This window comes from Brachypodium distachyon, chromosome 2 (assembly GCF_000005505.3).
Source record: "Brachypodium distachyon strain Bd21 chromosome 2, Brachypodium_distachyon_v3.0, whole genome shotgun sequence".
Lineage (NCBI taxonomy): Eukaryota > Viridiplantae > Streptophyta > Magnoliopsida > Poales > Poaceae > Brachypodium > Brachypodium distachyon.
In genome coordinates this window covers 14,622,019-14,639,619 of record NC_016132.3, presented here as the reverse complement: position 1 = coordinate 14,639,619, position 17,601 = coordinate 14,622,019, and the positions used below count along the sequence as shown (strand labels likewise).

Sequence of the window (17,601 nt, the reverse complement as noted above, 5' to 3'; positions counted from 1 at the left end):
TACTGGATCCAATCGCGAATTTTGTTGGATTCGATGGCAGCTCTCCATCCCATCCCATGTTTGATGACTAGCATTGGGTCCTTTAAAAGGACGTACAAAGACTTTAACACCTCGTTTGGCCCGTATCATTGGACCTCAAATTTTTGAATTCCGGAAATCAAATTGTTTGGTTGGCATGGAATTGGTCACAAGAATTCAATCTCAAATTACATGAAATCACGATGTAATTAATCTCAATTCGTCTCCAAAAGTCATTATTTTTCTGGAATTGTCTCTCACTCTATAAATCCATGTGCTAGGCACACACGATTTATGAATCCGAATTCAGATTCAACCAAATGAAATTCTATCAAAAAATTGAATTTCATTTCATCTCTACCAAACAAATAAATGAAATGAAACAATGGATAGCTGTTAGTTTTGTCCTGGGTACTAAAAGGGGGTAAAAGAAAAACAAATGATCTCTGTCGTCAGATGGACGCTTTTTCCCTCAGTCCTGCGGCAACAAACTCTCGGAACGTCGCTCCCACCGCCGTGACCCGCCGCCACAGCCACGGGAAGTGGCCATCGTTGGAGGAGGTGGAAGGAAAGAAGAGCGCGCCGGGCACGCCGCACGCCTTGCAAGCGTTGTCTGAAGGTTGGCGAGTGATGGTGTTCCTGGCCCTCGTCGACGGTGATGGAGCCCTGGCTCGAATGAATGGAATTGTTGTTGTTGCCGTCGCTATTCCCGTCACCTGCCTCTGCTCTGCTGCTCATCGGAGAAGCTGCAAAACCGGAGGTAGCTTCATCGCCGAGCTCCCAATGGAAATTAGTACACATCTTTTGTTTTCTGAATGTTGCAAACGGCAGTTCTGCATGCTATAAGCATGCATTTTGTTTTCCTGCGGGATATTTATGTTGCCATGTATTTGTGGAGCAATATCGCAAACAAAAAAGAGTATATATATATGCGACGCGATCAATCCATTTCAGCATCTACTATTATTCATGACACTAGGCACAAAAGTAACGCTTAGTTATTTGTCGTGTTTTAACAGCTCTTCAAGCAACACGAGTCGCTGAATGAAAGATTCCAACCCTCAAGATTTTACAAATGAATACCCAGCTCCCAAAGTGTAAAACCGTATAACAATCTACTACACTTCCCACACACCGGAGGGCCTCTTCATCAGCATCATCTAATCCAGGATCCCGGAATTTGTTCGCCACAGATGCTGCAAAAGGCACACCTCCGATCGCCGCCGGGCATCATCACACACACAACCCCAAGAAGCGTTCCTCTGCACTCGCCCTACTGCCCTAGGAGCCTCTTCACGCCGGTCTTCTGGTCGGCCGTGAGCCTGGCCGGGAACTTGATGTCAAACTTCACCCTCAAGTTGCCCTTCTTGGACGGGTCCTTGGGCAGCGGCATGCCCTCGCCACGGACCACCTCCTCGTACCCCGGGTGGATCACGGAGCTGATCGGCACGGTGATGCTGCGGCCGTCCAGCGTCGTCAGGTGCACGGTGTGGCCGGTGAGGGCCTCGGCGAGGGGGATCTTCTGCGTCGCGACGAGGTCGTTGCCGTCCCGGGTGTACACCGGGTGCGGCTTCTCGTCGATGATGAACACGAGGTCCGCCGGGATCATGTTGGGCTGCTCGTTGCCTTTCTCCGGGAAGGTGATCTTGGTGCCCTTCTTCCACCCGGGCTTCACGGTTATCGTCAGGATCTCCTCCACTGGGATCGTTTTCCTGCACGGTCACCATGAGTGGCATTTAGTATTTTGTTTAGCACACAAAATAAAATCATTGTTCTTCTTTTTAACACATCATGCATCCAACACTAAATTCAGAATGTTTGAGAATGATAAATTTAGAGATGGACAATCCCAAGAACAGTCCAAACAAATCGCACATGGCTGGGTTGCTAGATGAAACCAAAAAAAAGATCATTTGACTGCTAAACATGTAGCTCTGCTAGTCTATCCATTGTGGCAGTGAACCAAACATATTTTAGGGGCCACCTGCTAATTTGTTTTTCTGTTTGTTTGGCTGCAACCGATGCATGATGCATGTATCCTCCTGACACTACAAAATTCTAGTACTAAACAAATCAGACAGAGATAAGTGGTAAATTGCACATTCAGGTTTAATTTCAACGAACTACGGCAATCTCTGGAAAAGTATCCTTCTGAGCACTAATTTCCTTTTCGTACTAAAACAACCCAAGAAGATAATTGCACATTCAGGTTTAAATTTATACTCCGTAGCAACTAGAGACGATCTACAATATGCAAGCAGGATCTACGGGCGCCTGGAGTCTTCTTAATCAGCAATACCAAATGACCAGTACGACAGAGACGTGAAGCAGAGAGGGAAGGAGATACTACTCACCCACTGGCGTCAGCAATCTCCCTGGAGATCTTCATCTTCTTGGTAGTCCCCTTGTAGAGCTCCTCCAGCGTGCACGGAAGCTTCCTCTCGATCGGCGCCGTCTTCATCGCCCTCCCGCCGCCGGCGTGCATCCCCATCATCCCCGGGTGCCCGTCAGCGCCGCCGCCGAACGCCGAGCTGAAGACATCGTCGCCCCCGAACATGGACGACGAGAACCTCATGCCGCCCGTCCGCATGCCGGGATGCCCTCCTCCCATGCCGCCGAACGGGCTGGACGAGCCGAAGAACTCGGCGAAGATGTCCTCGGCGTTGCGCGGGTTGAACCGGAAGGTGGTCGGCCCGTCGCCGCCGGTGGAGAAGAACGTGGCGCCTCCGGGCCCGGCCCCGCCCGCGCCCGGCGGCGGCACCTGCCCCTTGAGCCCTTCCTCGCCGTACTGGTCGTACACCGCGCGCTTCTGCGGGTCGCTCAGCACCTGCTCCAATCACAAACACCGGTCGAGAAACGCGTCAGGCGACATTGCGGACAACGAGACGAGATGAATCGAATTAATCTGATCTCTCGTCTGGGGTGATTGATTAGTCAAAATTGGCTGTTTGGTCACGTACCTCGTAGGCCTCGGAGATCTGCTTGAACTTGTTCTCGGCCTCCTTCTTGTTGTTGGGGTTCTTGTCCGGGTGCCACTTCATGGCCAGCTTGCGGTAGGCCTTCTTGAGGTCGTCGTCGCCGGCCGCCTTCTCCACTCCCAGGATCTTGTAGTAGTCCATCCCCATGGTTGTTTCTTTCTCCTCCCCTGCCTTCTTTCCTTGTTCGAGCTCTGCCGCTTTCGATCGATTGTGCTCGTGCTCGCGTTTGTTGTGTTGTTTGGGGGCACGGGGCGGCGGGAGGAGGGAGAGAAAAGGGGGAGGGGAGAAGCGTCTGGAGAGGGATGGGAGTTGTGGAATTGGAAAGAGAAGACGACTGTAGAAGGTTCCAGAAGCTGCGCGAGTGTGCGCGGGCTATCTCGGCCGTCACGGAACTCTCTCGTGCGATGGGCCGTGGGAGTTTAGCATGGGCTGACGATAATGAGCCTGGACGCGCATCAGATTTTTGGGAGTTTAATATGGGCTGCTGATATGGTGGGCCTCTCACCGCCAATTAGATTGCGATGATTTCCCGGAGCACATGCAGTGGATGATTATTTTACGTGCGTTTCTAGTTTCTACGTCGAGTTAATTGCCTGCGTTTATCTTTTCCTTGATATATATGGTGCACTGAGTTGATGTCAGTTCGGAAGGCGTCTAAAATAACTCATCTATCTCTTGTCAAACCACCTGCTAAGTCACAGGATGGATAGGAAGGTAAGATCGACTGCAAGGGTGAGCCCAACTGTTGAAGAAAGTTCAGAAGAATCGGTACCATCAAAACATTTCTACTGGCCCAGAGCCCCAGATGAAACACATCTCACCATATCTACAAAGGGCAGGCCTAAGCTGCAAAAGTAGCATATGTATATACAAAGCTGATCTTCTAATTCAACGGGAAGCAAGCTAATTTGTTGCCCCACAATCAAATGTAACCACTTCCATCACCCGGCTACCTCTTCAATAGTTCCTTCGCTCAGCATTTGGCCTCTTGACTTGAGACGAATTTGTAGATAATAGAAATTACTCATGGCCTCGAACCGGTTCTTCCTGACATCTCTTATTCACTGAACTCTGAAGAATAGGATGTTCCATCTTCATTGTCATCAGTGTTCCCCATTCCGTCCTGACCCCCACCAGCATCGTCGTCGTCGTCGTCATCCTCATCATTGCCGAGTCCATCATTGCCACTCATCTCAGCATCATTGTTGTCTTCATCAATAGGGTGTTCAGCATCATAGTCAACCCCGTCGTCCTCAACCTCTTCATCACCTTCTTCGTCATCTTCGGACCCATCATCCATCATCTGAAGGGGGCTGGACCCAGAATTGTCCTTTGAATAATCAGGAAGCTGCTCATTATAGTCCTCATTCATGGGCTCACCATTCTCTTCTTCTGATTCATCCGATTGAGATACTGAATTGTTTTCATCATCCTCAATGTATGCTCGTCTCTCCAAGCCCCACTCTTCTGCGCCAGAACTTTGTGGAGAAGGCACGGTTGTAGGCTTTGCATTTCCTAGCATGCCAAAGGACCCCAATAAGTTTGCCTTTGGAACTGATCTGGATCCATGCTCAGTTGGCTGCCTAGGCCTAACAGTTCGAAGTCCGCGACCGCAACCGCGGCCACGGCCACGGCCACGGCTGCGGCCACGACCTCTACCTCGGGGAGCTTGCTTGTATGGGACTTTCAACGACACATTGTTGTCATCCCTTAACTCACTCTTGGGAGAGCTGCCAATACCTCTTGGGACCCTGCCACCACGACTACGGGATCTACCTCCCCTGCCACGCCCTCGACCTCCCCGTCCACGGCCTCTATGGCCAGTGCTGGGAGTCAGCCATGCTTCATCACGTTGAACAAAACCAGTAGCTCCCACTGATTCCATTTCTTGTTTGTTCTTTACAGCAGTACATCTTGGTGGAAACTTCTGTTGCATGCAAAAATTGAGGTGTGATGAATAAAGAAATGTAAAATATCCAAATAAATCATCATATAGTATCAATACTTAATATAATTTATCCAAGAGATGGAAGAAGACACCTATTACCAGCAAGACATGCAAATACCACGAAGAGGTGATGCAGTAACTATAAGCTAAGAGACTCACCATGAAATCCCCAGCTTCTTGCTCCTTTTTTTTTTTTGAGGAATCACCGGGGGGGAAGTCTCCCCACTCTTGCTCCTTATTTAATCCTGCCTTTTGATCAAGTGTACATGAGAGGGCAGAATCCAGGTCTAACAATCGTAAAGTAACTGCAGCAGTAGTGTTGGGCACCCATGGAAGTACATCAGCAGATCCAGAACGTGCAACAGAGTTCTGATTAGAATTATCTTGTGCCATGGAATTTAGCAACTCAGCTGTTGTTTTGAAGTTAGATGACAAGTAATTCCTTCTTATTGCACCTTCCAGCACAGTTAACATCTGCAGAGCCATGACGCAGCATATTTCAGGTAGGCATAAATAAACACCCGTACAAGTTCTAATTAAATTACTCAGGTCTATCAAAAGTCTGCTAGTGGGGACTGCTAGAACACTTGGGCTAGCAAACTGAAGCAACTCAGCAGTGATCCATCGTGGTTGAAAGTAGTATTGGTCTGACTCGATATTACAGTTAACACCATTCACATCTCTCCTGTCTAGACTATACATCACGAGAACAAAAGAACCCCATGTACAGTTCATTTCGTGAAATAATTTCTATGCATGAATTCTAAACATGTTCTTTGTTAAAAGGTGGATCCAAGTGACGTCACAAAGCCAAGCCTTTATGTTCAGCTGTAGATTGGTCCTTTTCCTAATTAGTAATACAGTAAAACTGATGGCCGTAGATGTCTACCAAACAAATAAAAACTACTAGGTGTATTGAGTATATAGAAAGGGAAAGGATGTGCAACCTGGAAAACTTCTTTGGTAGATGATGTAGAATACAACTTTAGACCCCATGATTTTCTATATCCATCCGTCCAAAATGGTTGGAGAGCTTCGGCTGGAATTGAGACCTGAAATACACAAACAAAATTACAGAGCAGAACTACTTACAATAAACAAAATAGGAACTTAATGCCAGTGACCAAACATGTTACTCGACCTCAATGGAAGCTAACAGAAGCTTCAGCAATCTCAGTCTTATGGGAATAGAATCATCTGAAATTTGCATCTTCCAATCAGGATCTGTTCTCCATTTTTCGTCACATTGTGATGCGTGTTCCGAGAGACTGTGAACGGATTTGAATGTCTTGTGGCAAGAAGAACAGTGCATTTCTTCAGTTGAGTAAATCTGGTAGCAAGAATCACACTGTTGTATCAACTCAGAGCACCGTTTCTTTCCATATTTCATGGCGCATGTGGATTGGTGATTGTTGCACTCCCTCCACATCCACTTCAGAAACATGCTAGCCCTTTTCAAAATAGCAACCTTCTCCAGATCATCGCACCCAAGCTCTATCTTGAAAGAATCCGAATATACCTTAGTGTTATCAGACACAACACCTGAAAGGGTGCTGCATGGGCTTCCAAATTCATTACTATGATTTGGGCTTATGATTTCACTACTTCCATTTCTCAAAATACTTCCGGCTGGGTGTTCTACAGTAGCACACTTCCTCCTCCCTATAGCATCCTTAAAGGCTGACTCAATGCTTTGTAACATTGAATGCAGATGTGATTCCCGGATGCCACGAGTATCAAGAGAAGCTACTAAAGCATCAAATGCCTGCATTTTAGTGAGTCATGTTAAAAAGAAGAGTCTGCAGATACCTTGCAAACCAGATAATGCAGTTGGTTCTAAGCGAAACATAATAAAAGAAGACACAATCTCTAGAACAAAGTGGTACTTGCTGACACATGCTATATCTGATGAAGAAGATCTATAATGCTAATTACTCTATTACATAAAGAAAATCATAGATCGTTGTCGTTGGCAGTTCAGAGCTGCTTACTGGCCCAAACACAAAGAACAATAGCTTTGAAAGTTACAAATTCCCATTTCTATCTGGCCCCAGCTAAACTCAATGTAACAACAAGTAATACGCCAACTACAGCGATTTTTCGTAACTGGACCATTGCTCCCTGCTGGCCACTAACCCAAGGTTGTGTTCAACAACATGATATTCCCAAACATGCAAAACAATCTTCAGAAGTGATGCATTTTAAGATATCAAGAGCTAAAATTAGAATGGAAGAATCAGAAGTTGAGAACTACTCCCTCTGTTCCATAATTCTTGTCGAAATATTACATGTATCTAGACACTTTTTAGGAATAAATACATCCATTTTTGGGCAAATTTGAGACAAGAATTATGAAACAGAGGGAGTACTCTCTAAGCAATTCAACTAAGTATGGATGGTTTAAGACTTTAAGTCATCGACCGGAAATTGCCTACTTTTCAAGTTTCAACAAGATCCATTGAATAATTCCATTTTACTCTTATCACTTATGCGTTCCCACACCCCACCCCCTCCAGTGATATGGACATAATCCATCTTACTTTGAGGTAAGAAATAACTTTCTCCTTTTGAACACCATTTCCTACTCAACACACTCCCACAAAATTAAATTACATAGGGAGAATGAATAACACACTAAAAGGACAAATGCACCAGCTGAATTGAATCATGTGTAAGCTTTGAGAATATTAGGTAGCATGATTGCATTTATGAGTTAAGAATAAAATAATCACCTCAGCTGAGTCAATGAGCCTCCAGTATCCATCTCTAGATTCAAAAAATATTCTTCCAGACCCAGGGTCATTAGGTGATGCAGAAGTAGAAAACTGCCAATACCGATTCAGTCTTCGATCTTGTCCCAGCGGTAGTGATCTGTAGACATAAAGTTGTTCTGCTTTGTGACCTATGAATGACTTCAACTGTGATCGTGTTTTGTCAGACGAAGCATATTGCTGAACGGACAGGCTCTCTGGATTAGATTCCCGGCTTACACCATTCACCTCATGAACCATATTACCAGCATTAAGCTGACTATGCTGGCCGACAAGCAAATCATTGTTTACTGAGCTGGCCTTTCCATCATTCTCTTTAATGAGGTTCTGTACCGGAGGAAGATTGCATTCACCAACACTATTTTCCTGATCAGCAATGGCCTTCAAACCCATGCAAGAGTCATGTTCAATTTTGCCTGCAAAGTCTTCCCTTGAACGCCTTTTATCAAGTTGTGACTCTGCCCACATTTGCTTTTTCAAAGCATTTGCAGCCTCAAGCCGTTCCTGCGAAGTCACTTGTTCAGATGCTGTTCAACGGGAAAAAAAAAGACAGAGATATTAAGCAAGATAAATACCTCAAGAATTGCACGCATCGAATTTCCTTCAGTGGCAACATTAACCAGTGCAACCAATGCATTGAGGCGTTCCTCGACACTAAGATCACAGTAGTCACCATCAGCTAGCCCCTCAACCCAGGATTCCCCTTGGTTACTTTCATCAATCTCTGTGTCTTGTGCAGAGTCCGTTGCTACCTCATGATAAGCAGATGAAGCTCCAATAGGTGGATCACTTGAAGTACTTGCTGCAGTTGCTTTATCTAACATACCCGACGAGTTACTTTGAGATCTACTGTGAGGGCTTGATGGCATTGATGTGTTGCCCAAAGTATTTAGTTCATCATTTATGTCACAAGGTACAGTTGGTATGCCACCATCGTGTGCTCTAATTACCGAAGCCTTGACATTCTTTTCCTCAACATTCACTTCATCGCCATCAGGATCATCATCAGCATCATCACATTCAGAATCGTCATCCCCCCTATCAGCATCATCAACGTCCTTTTCAACTTCTTCACACTCTGAAAGTGCATTCTGAAACAACTTTATCTTTTCCCGTGCTGCTGACAATACAGCCTCAGAATCAGCTGGGTCTTTTCTGTAAGGAGCTTTAACACAATATGTTGAGGGTGCAGTTCTTTCAAAAAGCTTTGTGTCCCTTGACAATGCAGCAGATATAGATGCCTCAGGTGTCTTGCTTGTCGTAAGGTCTCTCAGTCCAGATTTCTGAAGGAAACAGTAATCAAACCAGTAAGGTTACCTAAGAAAGCAATGGAAGGTAAAGGCTAGTTTGGAAGAAATGTAGGGTCGCAAATGTACCTGAATTTTTTCTGCAACCTCCAGTATGGAGAGTCCTTTGTCTCCTTCAAGTGATAATACATGGAAAGCAGCAAATTTCACCGTTCCAGGTGTCAGACGGTGCCTAGACCTGCGGTTGGTATACCCCCTTTCTTTCATCAAAGCAGCAGATTTCAGAGCTGCTGAACCATTTCGTAGAGTGGAAATAACATCCTGGCTAGTACGGCCCTGTTAACAAATTTTGCATTGAATTGGTCCGAGTTCTTGACTATATGCATTATTTTCTTGTCATGGACAACAAAAGAGCACAATACAGAAAAGCTAAAGCACTGCAAATATGTACTCTCATTTTCAATTGTCATTCAGCAGAAATACTGCTGCATGGGAGGTTTCGTATTCAAGTTTAGTGTATCAACTACTTGTCATATGCCATGCTGCTATTCAAAATTTAATCAAGGGCAAAGAATCCTTACCAATACCACATCAAGTCATCCCCTGGTGTATCCTGAACAGTTAGGTGTTTTACTGTAAACAATAGTCAGATGGTCACGTGCAACCTGACAGGTTTTGCCAGTGACTATATATGGTCTCATAACTTACCCTCAAGGCTCATTTAGTATTTTTCTGACTCTTAAGTTTGAAAATGGCAAATCAAAATTTGCATTTGGACAAAACAAGCGCTTGCATGGATTTTTGGTCCATGTCAACAAACTAAGCCAGCCTCCACACACTATTTTCCACATGCTCTAGAGATATAAAGTACATATGCCATGAAAAGAATGCAGGACTATTAGCAAATCGATGAAAACAAATCAGAATTGGTAAGTCGTTTAAATTCCATGAAGTTGACAATATATCAGTGGGTTTTACTACCAGCCTAACTAACAAGGGAGCATGTAGATAGAAACACTTCTTCTACACATTATACTTCTGAAATTGTCACTGTTGAGCTTGGTACTAACAAGCAGTATACCTAATCTCAAGTCAGTCTGGGTCAGCAGATAAAGGGGTGCCAAAGGCCTCTTCAAGCCAAACAAAAAATTAGTTCTAATGGTTTAACAAAAAGTGAGATTATCCAACAGAGACGTCATAAACAAGAACACCAATATAATGGAAGAGGGTAAGAGCAATGAAAGATAAGCCACCATATATATTTGACGTCTCAAAAAAGAATGGCAACTGTCTAAAATACAACCTCCTGAAATATGATAGTCTCAGGAGTGTCTACTACCACCCATTGAACTAAAACAACTTTAGGACCTGCTTGGATTGAATGTGTGTGCGTGCGCGGTGGTGGTTGGGCGGAGGGAACAGGGCCTTAGGGGGTTAAGGGCATCCACAATAGTAGACTAAGTATTAACTCTCCATGCCATCTAGAGTCAGCAGTAAAATAACACATACAATGGGTTGTGTCTTTAAACTGACTCTAAATGATTTTTTAGCATTAAATGAGATGGTTTACAATAGTAAAAAGGTTAACTCTTAGTAGACTCTTGGCTAAGAGTCTTGACTCCACGAAGAGTCAGTTCTCTTCTCTCTTATATTTCTCTTTCCTCCACATCAGAGATTTCAAATAAGAGTATCTTTGAAGATGCCCTAAATAGCCACTTTTGATAAGTTCTAGGGGTTTGGTTAGACGGTTTTTAGTTTGCAGTGTGGAGTACAGTAGTAGAACAGCCCTATAGTTCATGGGGTCATAGACATGCAGACTTTCTCCTAAATATAACTGTCAAAGCTCAAATTATCTTACAGCTCGTTTGGCATCCATCATTTGGGCCTAGAATTCTGGAATTCCTTTTGAATTCCAGAAACCAAATGAAATTCCAGGAATTCAATCAACTTGTTTGGTTGGCATGGAACTGGCCACAGGAATTCAATCTCAAATTCCATGGAATCACACTATAATTAACCCCAATTCCTCTCTAAAAGCCATCATTTCTCTGGAATTGTCTCTCACTCTACAAATCCATGTGGTAGACAAACATGATTTTTGAACCCGGAATTCAAATTCAACCAAATGAAATTCTATCAAATGAAATGAAAAGATGGATGCCAAATAAGCTGTTATATATTTCAAATCTTCAAAAGTCAATACCTCATTATCATCATGGCAATATACATCTTCAACGCTCCTTTTCTTTAACTGGGGACCAAAACCAGCAGATAAACCAAATTGGCGCAATATTTCAGGCCATGTATGATAAGTCAAGTGGCGCTGCCAGGTAAGTATGTTGAATCCCCAAGCATATGCCTAACAATAAGAAATCAGATATCAACAAATTATACCTAACACTGGTTTCCAACAGAACAAAACCTATGTTTTAGAAAACCAGGAGATAGACACACACACCCCTTCAACAATTTGTGGATGTCCACCTCCAGGATTAGCAGAACTGCTCTGATTCACACCGAAAGCATCTGAAGAAGTCCGGGCAACATTCTCGATATCTTTTATGATGGATTTTAGAAGAGCAACATGCAATTCCGCCAACAACCTCGAGTCCTGTCAAATGAATACCAGTAAACGCCTACAGTCAGCAATGCTATAGTATGAGCTGTTAAATTTTCTTAAGGACAGAAGTAAAAGCTCTGAAAACTTGTCATGATCCAACAGTCAAATGCTAGTTCAGTCTTTACGCTTTAGCATACTTCAGCATACATGAATTGGATATAAAAGCTGAGGAAGCAGAGACAGTCATGCACACAATCTAAAGTACAGGTTAGTGGTTATCACACCATAATTTGACAATAACAACAAAGGAACAAACAGATGCCATGACTGGAAAAGCCTAGGATCTCTCAGTATTGATTAGAGTAAACAATACAAAGATTCAAAATTAACATTATGCATTGAGCAAATCACTTACATAATCATGAAGAGACTGCATGAACTCATCGAGTGTAAATGATGGAAGCCCAAGAATATCGGCGAAGGTAAAAAAGAACTTCCACACCTGAATTTCATTAAAAAGCGGCTTTGGTTAAAAAATGAGCAGTATAGAATAAAAAATGAAAAATAATGACATAAGTGGTTATTTTTTATACACTTCAGCTTCATAATGTGTTCTTTGTCTACAAAGGGTAGCAAAACTCTTTTTAAGTGCAAGTTTAAAGCTTCCAATTACCAGTCTTTAATTCTTTATACACTTCAGCTTCATAAACGTGTTCTTTGTCTACACAGGGTAGCAAAATTCTTTTAAGTGCAAGTTTAAAGCTTCCATTTACCACTCTTTACGTGTGTCTGCTACACAGGGTAGCAAAACTCTTTTTAAGTGCAAGTTTAAAGCTTCCATTTACCACTATTTATGTGTGTGTGAGAAGCTTAGGTGGAAAAGAGAAGTTAACGAATCAGATCGGGAAGTACCATCAAAAGACTTCCAATGTTATTCTCAGAACTTATCCACGGTTTTACTGAAAATGGTATCTTCAGTCTCACAACTTCAGCAGGAAATTGTGTCAGCATTCCTGTAAAAGGGCAAACCCCAATGTAGATGTTATATCATGCGACAACACGTGAAACTTAAACAGAACTAGCGGAAAAATAAACTAGTCATTTTTGTGATATTTAGCTCGAGCAAACAAAGTATTTTATATAATCCAGGCTAAGCACTAAACAGTAATGAAAAAACTTTATCCAACTTTTTTAACCCTGATAATAGAAATAACTATTTAGTTAGCCAAGTTTTCATACGGAAAGGACATACTGATTTGTTAATAAGCAGTAATGATATTTATTCTTAGAAAGGGGGTATTTTAATGGATAGATTCCTTCTTAAAAAAGGGGGAACAGCAAAGGGGGCTCAAATTTATAAACATATGAAAATAAAATAATAAATACTCCCTCCATCCGGTATTAAGTGTCGCAAATTTTTCTATAGGTACGCATATATCTACACACTAAAACGCGTCTAGATACATGCTTATCTAGACAAAGTTGTGACACTTGATACCGGACGGAGGGAGTATATGTTTGGAGGTTTCCATTCTTATATTAGATATGATAATCCAAGTATCATCAGAACTTCAGGCTTAAATGTACTAATGTACTAGGAACTAGCCAGATCATATATTTAAGATGATGATTTTTTTGACACAGACCTTGACTTATGACATAAAATAGGTAATTATCCCAGTTGAGAAAAACAAAGTTCAGTATTGAATCGACAGATGCTTCCTTTTTCTTCTTATCGAATGAAAACAAAGGAAGCAAAGACAGTATATGCAGTCTAGAAGCTTAGATCCAGGAATCATGGGCACACCTCTAAATGAATCAAGTTGCTGCAATGTATCACTATCAAGAGAAAGCATTGAGGGCAATCCTTTGCTCCGTGAAACCAGTTCCATTAGCTCTAAGCGCTCATCTTCCATGAGTTCCAGGTATTCCCGTGCAATTCTACGTGCTGTAGCCTTTTCATTAGCAGCCTTTTGCCTTGCAGCTTCTTTCTCCTTCCGGAGCTCCTCTTTTTGTCTTAGTTTTTCAGCCTGTGCATAAAAAAGATTATAAACTGAACAGTGCCAATGGTCTAAACTCTATTCTTGTTGCATTGATATAGTGTAGGAGCTAGTGAACTAACTCTCAAGGACTGTTTCAACAAAAACTTCTCCTTGCGCTTGTGTTCCCGCCATTGCTCCTTTTGGAGTCTCTCTTCTTCCCTCTGCTTTTCACGCATCAACCTTTCCTCCTCTTTCTTTTTTTCACGACCATGTCTCTCCATTTCCCTCCTCATTTGTTCTTCTCTCTGCAAATAAACTAAAACGCTAAGTGTCTTACCATGAAAGACATAATTGATCTTCTATAACAAAAACAAGGAATACCTTTCTATTCAATACATCTTGCTTTTCGAGCTCCTTTCTTATTCGTTTTTCATGCACATCAACTTCCTTTGCAATCTTTGCTTCCTCGCTATGCTGAAATAAATATGATATGAGAAAAAGATCGTATATCAACTAATCTGAACAGAAGAAGAAATATAGGTGTATCCATGAAGTCAATGAAAATCATACTTTGCGCTTTTTATCCAATCGATACACATCTTCACACCGATAATCCACTCCTTCGGAACATGCAAGGGGTGTTTTAAATCCAGCGACTTGTGGAATGCCAAACTGGCCTTCGATTGGAGCAGCGCTAACATTAATATAAGATGAAGCTGCCTCATAGTCTGTGGATCCGGATGGGAAGATCAATGGTTTTCCATGTTGACTTAAATGGCTAGGACCAGATATTTGACCATGAAATGCGTAGCTAGGTTCATGCTCAGCACCATGGAGAAAGCGTGATCCTGTAGACACAGAAGATATCCTCAAATTTGAAGCTTCCGTTGGAGCATCATGAAAGCGCTGCTGGCTTGGCCTCTCATACACGCTTGGCTGCTCCGGAAGAAACTGGTACTGACGTACTGCTCGTGAACCAAGATGAGGAGAATTTCCATCCATGGACTTCCGCTTCCGAGTAACTGTACTTGGAACAGAAGGGTCTATGGTAGGCAAGAATTCTGATGCCTGCAAAGGGGAAAACAGAACACAAAAACACTGTCAAACTAAAAGCGGTAAGGCAAGAAGACAAATACAACAGGAGAACAAAAACAATTGTAGAATTGAGTATAAAGTACAATTAAGTATTTAAGCGTGATGTGATCAATCATGAGAGAGGGACACAAATGTTGTAATCAAGCTAAAAAGAAGAATTAACCATACATATATTGTTCCATAAACAAAGTAGGTGATATGATGTCTCTTTGGGTTATTCCCTTAAAAGCAACAATACACATACAAGGAATAAAGAAGTCATAATCATGAGGCATCCATCAAATTCATCCATTTAATAGAGCTGATGGTGGCAAGGCACAAGTTACTGCAAAAAGCCCTGTTTTGTACTAAGTGAAATGAGCAATCTACATCACTAACAAACATATTTACATGACCATAGTAATATAACTTCAAATGGTGTACTCGAACAGGATCATATACAATATCAGGAGACAATATCAACACATCAACACACTTGAACTCAGGGCAAATAATTATCCAAAATGATTAGATCCTAAATTTACTTCATAGGTCCGTGGTTCCAATACAAAGACTTACTAGTTTATAATCTAAATTCCTTGCGATCATTTTACGAAGATGACACACATATTAGCAGTTCTGTATAAACCATATGATTTCCTTTGTTAGCCTGCTCACAAGATTGGTTGATTTTGTTCCTGAACAGCTGATCGGACCAACCGTGCCAGGAAACCATTATAAACATAACATACATTATAACGTAAATCTTTTGGCCAAGTCTAGTAAGCTCATCTTGGCTCTAAACACCAGTTGGGACAAATACACCGGGATGTCTCTCTTTTTTGCTCTCTACTTTCATACCAGAACTACAACAATATTGGCATCAGTAGTTTAACACTTTAAGTATTACATCTCTTATCTGTCTAAACCTAATTCATGCAACCAATTTTATCTATGAACCCTGCTTGTGTTCAAATATTTGCAGAATTAACTGATGCATCAAATATGCAAGCAGTGAGCTGTGCCTCTGCATGAAACAGAGTTTGCTCTTTGCAGTCATTGGAGCACCATGATAATTCGTAATGTATGTGAGGCAGATTAATGAAGGTGCAAACTGTGATAAATGAATAGTCCTTCTGCTCAAACCATCTACAACAGGGGTGCATACAGCTCTGTGGCTAGCAAAACACAACATGTGTCTGCAAATGTAATGAAGCATACGTTCATGAGCTTGGGATCATGCCCAGAGTACCTTGGTCTCATAAGATCGAAAAGGCTGCTTCCGCTGCTCTTGAACTGCTCCAGCACATGAAAAATGAACAGCAGAAATCATGTCAAAATATTGGAAGTATAACATGAGGAATTGGCATCAATACACTGTCTTAACACTTTCCAAACACAACAAAAACTCAAGTTTACATTCACAATTTCCTCAGGTATGTCATTAAGCATACAAACATATTAGGGCACTACAAAATTACAAAATGGAAGCAGCATGGGCATTGCTCATACCAATAGGTGTCCCAAATGCACCAGGAGGAAGCGGATCGAAGTGCACACCAAGCACTGGCCCATCCTCCCTCAGTTGCTCCCCTATCAGCTCTTGGACATAATCAATCATCTGGTGTGCTCCTTGCATGGGTTGCACTGCTGCCAGCGGAGGCAGCATAACTTGATGTGGCTCATAGTATCTCCTCGCAATCTCTGTAGCAGAAATCCTTGGGACAGCCGACGAGCGGTCACGGCCACGGCCTCTCTGCGAGCAAGGCAGCAGCTGCTGACTGTAGGTGCTACCGGAGCCCCGCGCTAGTTTGCTGTTTGGCACCGACGGCTGCAGCACAGACGGCGACGGTATGACTGGCACAGAAACCTCCTCTTCCCGCTTCACCGGTTGCTTCCGGTCCTTGAGCCGCCGGTGGCAGAACCACATCTGGAGCTGCCTGTCCGTCAGTTCCAACTTCGCAGCCAGTTCCACCCGTGTCGTCTCGTTCGGATACGGATCATCTGCACCATCACAAACCGAACTAAATCCTCAGAAAAAAAAACTCACAGTTCCGATCAAAAAATCCTGTAAAACAAGCACTGTCGAAACCCCAAAATTTCAGAATCATCGGGAAACCGTCCACCAACCTGCATAGGTCTTCTCAAGAACCTGCAACTGGTAGGGCGTCTTCATCACGCGCTTCGCCGTCGGCCTGCTCCTGAATCCAGAGGCACCGGCTCCACCACCAGCAGCAGCGGCGGCGGCGGGTGGCGACGACGGCGCAGGGGCAGGGCTCCCCGGCGCCTCCCCGGCTCCCTCATCCCCGGAGGAATCCATCCCCTCCGAGTCCGATCGATCCAGACCCAGACTCGGCGACTCGCCAACCCCCGACGACGCGAAACCAAACACCGCAGAACAGAAGAAAACCAAACCAAACAAACAAACAAAACCTAACCCTCCTCCGCACTCCTCCTCGCCAAATCCCGCGATAAATAGCCCGGCGGAAGGAGGGGAAGAAAAGTCGAACCGGACCGGCGATCCGGGGCAGTAATTCCACAAACACAACAAGGAAGAGCAGGCGCAGGAGCGGAACAACGGGGCGGCCTCGCGTGATGCGAAAGCGGAAAAGGACGGAGACGCTGCGGCGATTGGAAATTAGCAGCAGCAGCAGGATGAGGAGGATTAGGAGCAACACGGGAGGCCACTCGATCCGAGTTGGCCAGGATCTGGATCGCTGGCTGCTGTTGTTCCATGCTAATAAAAACCCTTTTTCCTCCTCTCCTCCTCCTGCTGCTTCCTTCCGACTTTATTATTTCGCTCCTTACTTCTTTCTGATTTCCGATGCTGCTGCTGCTGCTGTTGTTGTTGACGAGAATAATGAGCGGGCGGATTCGCGATTGGTGTGTTGTGGTGGCCTTTTTTTTTGGTGTCTGTGTTTGGTGTAATTTTTCTTGGGGAGTTTGGATGGGGATGCGCTCGTGCGTGTTCATAGATGTTCCTGGGCTGGGCGGGCGACGGAGAACTGGTCGGGGATCTTCTG

At 43.6% G+C, this 17,601-nt stretch overlaps 2 protein-coding genes across 3 annotated transcripts; both read right to left on the bottom strand.

The window, feature by feature from the left end:
• Positions 1-960: 960 nt before the first annotated feature.
• LOC100824379 (dnaJ homolog subfamily B member 4) lies at positions 961-3,338 on the bottom strand. The gene is made up of 3 exons (XM_003567856.4): positions 2,979-3,338; positions 2,373-2,845; positions 961-1,730 (listed from the first exon to the last, which is right to left on the bottom strand). The coding sequence occupies exons 1-3, from the start codon at positions 3,141-3,143 to the stop codon at positions 1,292-1,294; spliced, it is 1,077 nt and encodes a 358-aa protein (XP_003567904.1). The 5' UTR covers positions 3,144-3,338; the 3' UTR covers positions 961-1,291.
• A 361-nt stretch (positions 3,339-3,699) lies between these two features.
• Positions 3,700-17,597, bottom strand: LOC100835009 (homeobox-DDT domain protein RLT2). 2 transcript variants are annotated; one of them, XM_024458301.1, is made up of 18 exons: positions 16,709-17,597; positions 16,091-16,582; positions 15,831-15,886; positions 14,075-14,572; positions 13,886-13,978; positions 13,645-13,809; positions 13,330-13,552; positions 12,435-12,535; positions 11,938-12,024; positions 11,421-11,573; positions 11,166-11,321; positions 9,092-9,298; positions 8,291-8,998; positions 7,677-8,219; positions 6,086-6,709; positions 5,892-5,996; positions 5,104-5,418; positions 3,700-4,923 (listed from the first exon to the last, which is right to left on the bottom strand). In XM_024458301.1, the coding sequence occupies exons 1-18, from the start codon at positions 16,896-16,898 to the stop codon at positions 4,054-4,056; spliced, it is 5,586 nt and encodes a 1,861-aa protein (XP_024314069.1). In that variant the 5' UTR covers positions 16,899-17,597; the 3' UTR covers positions 3,700-4,053. The 2 variants fall into 2 exon arrangements, with proteins under 2 accessions (XP_024314069.1, XP_003565920.1); XM_003565872.4 differs by having other exon boundaries at positions 15,831-15,874; positions 16,709-17,596.
• Between the last annotated feature and the right edge of the window lie 4 nt (positions 17,598-17,601).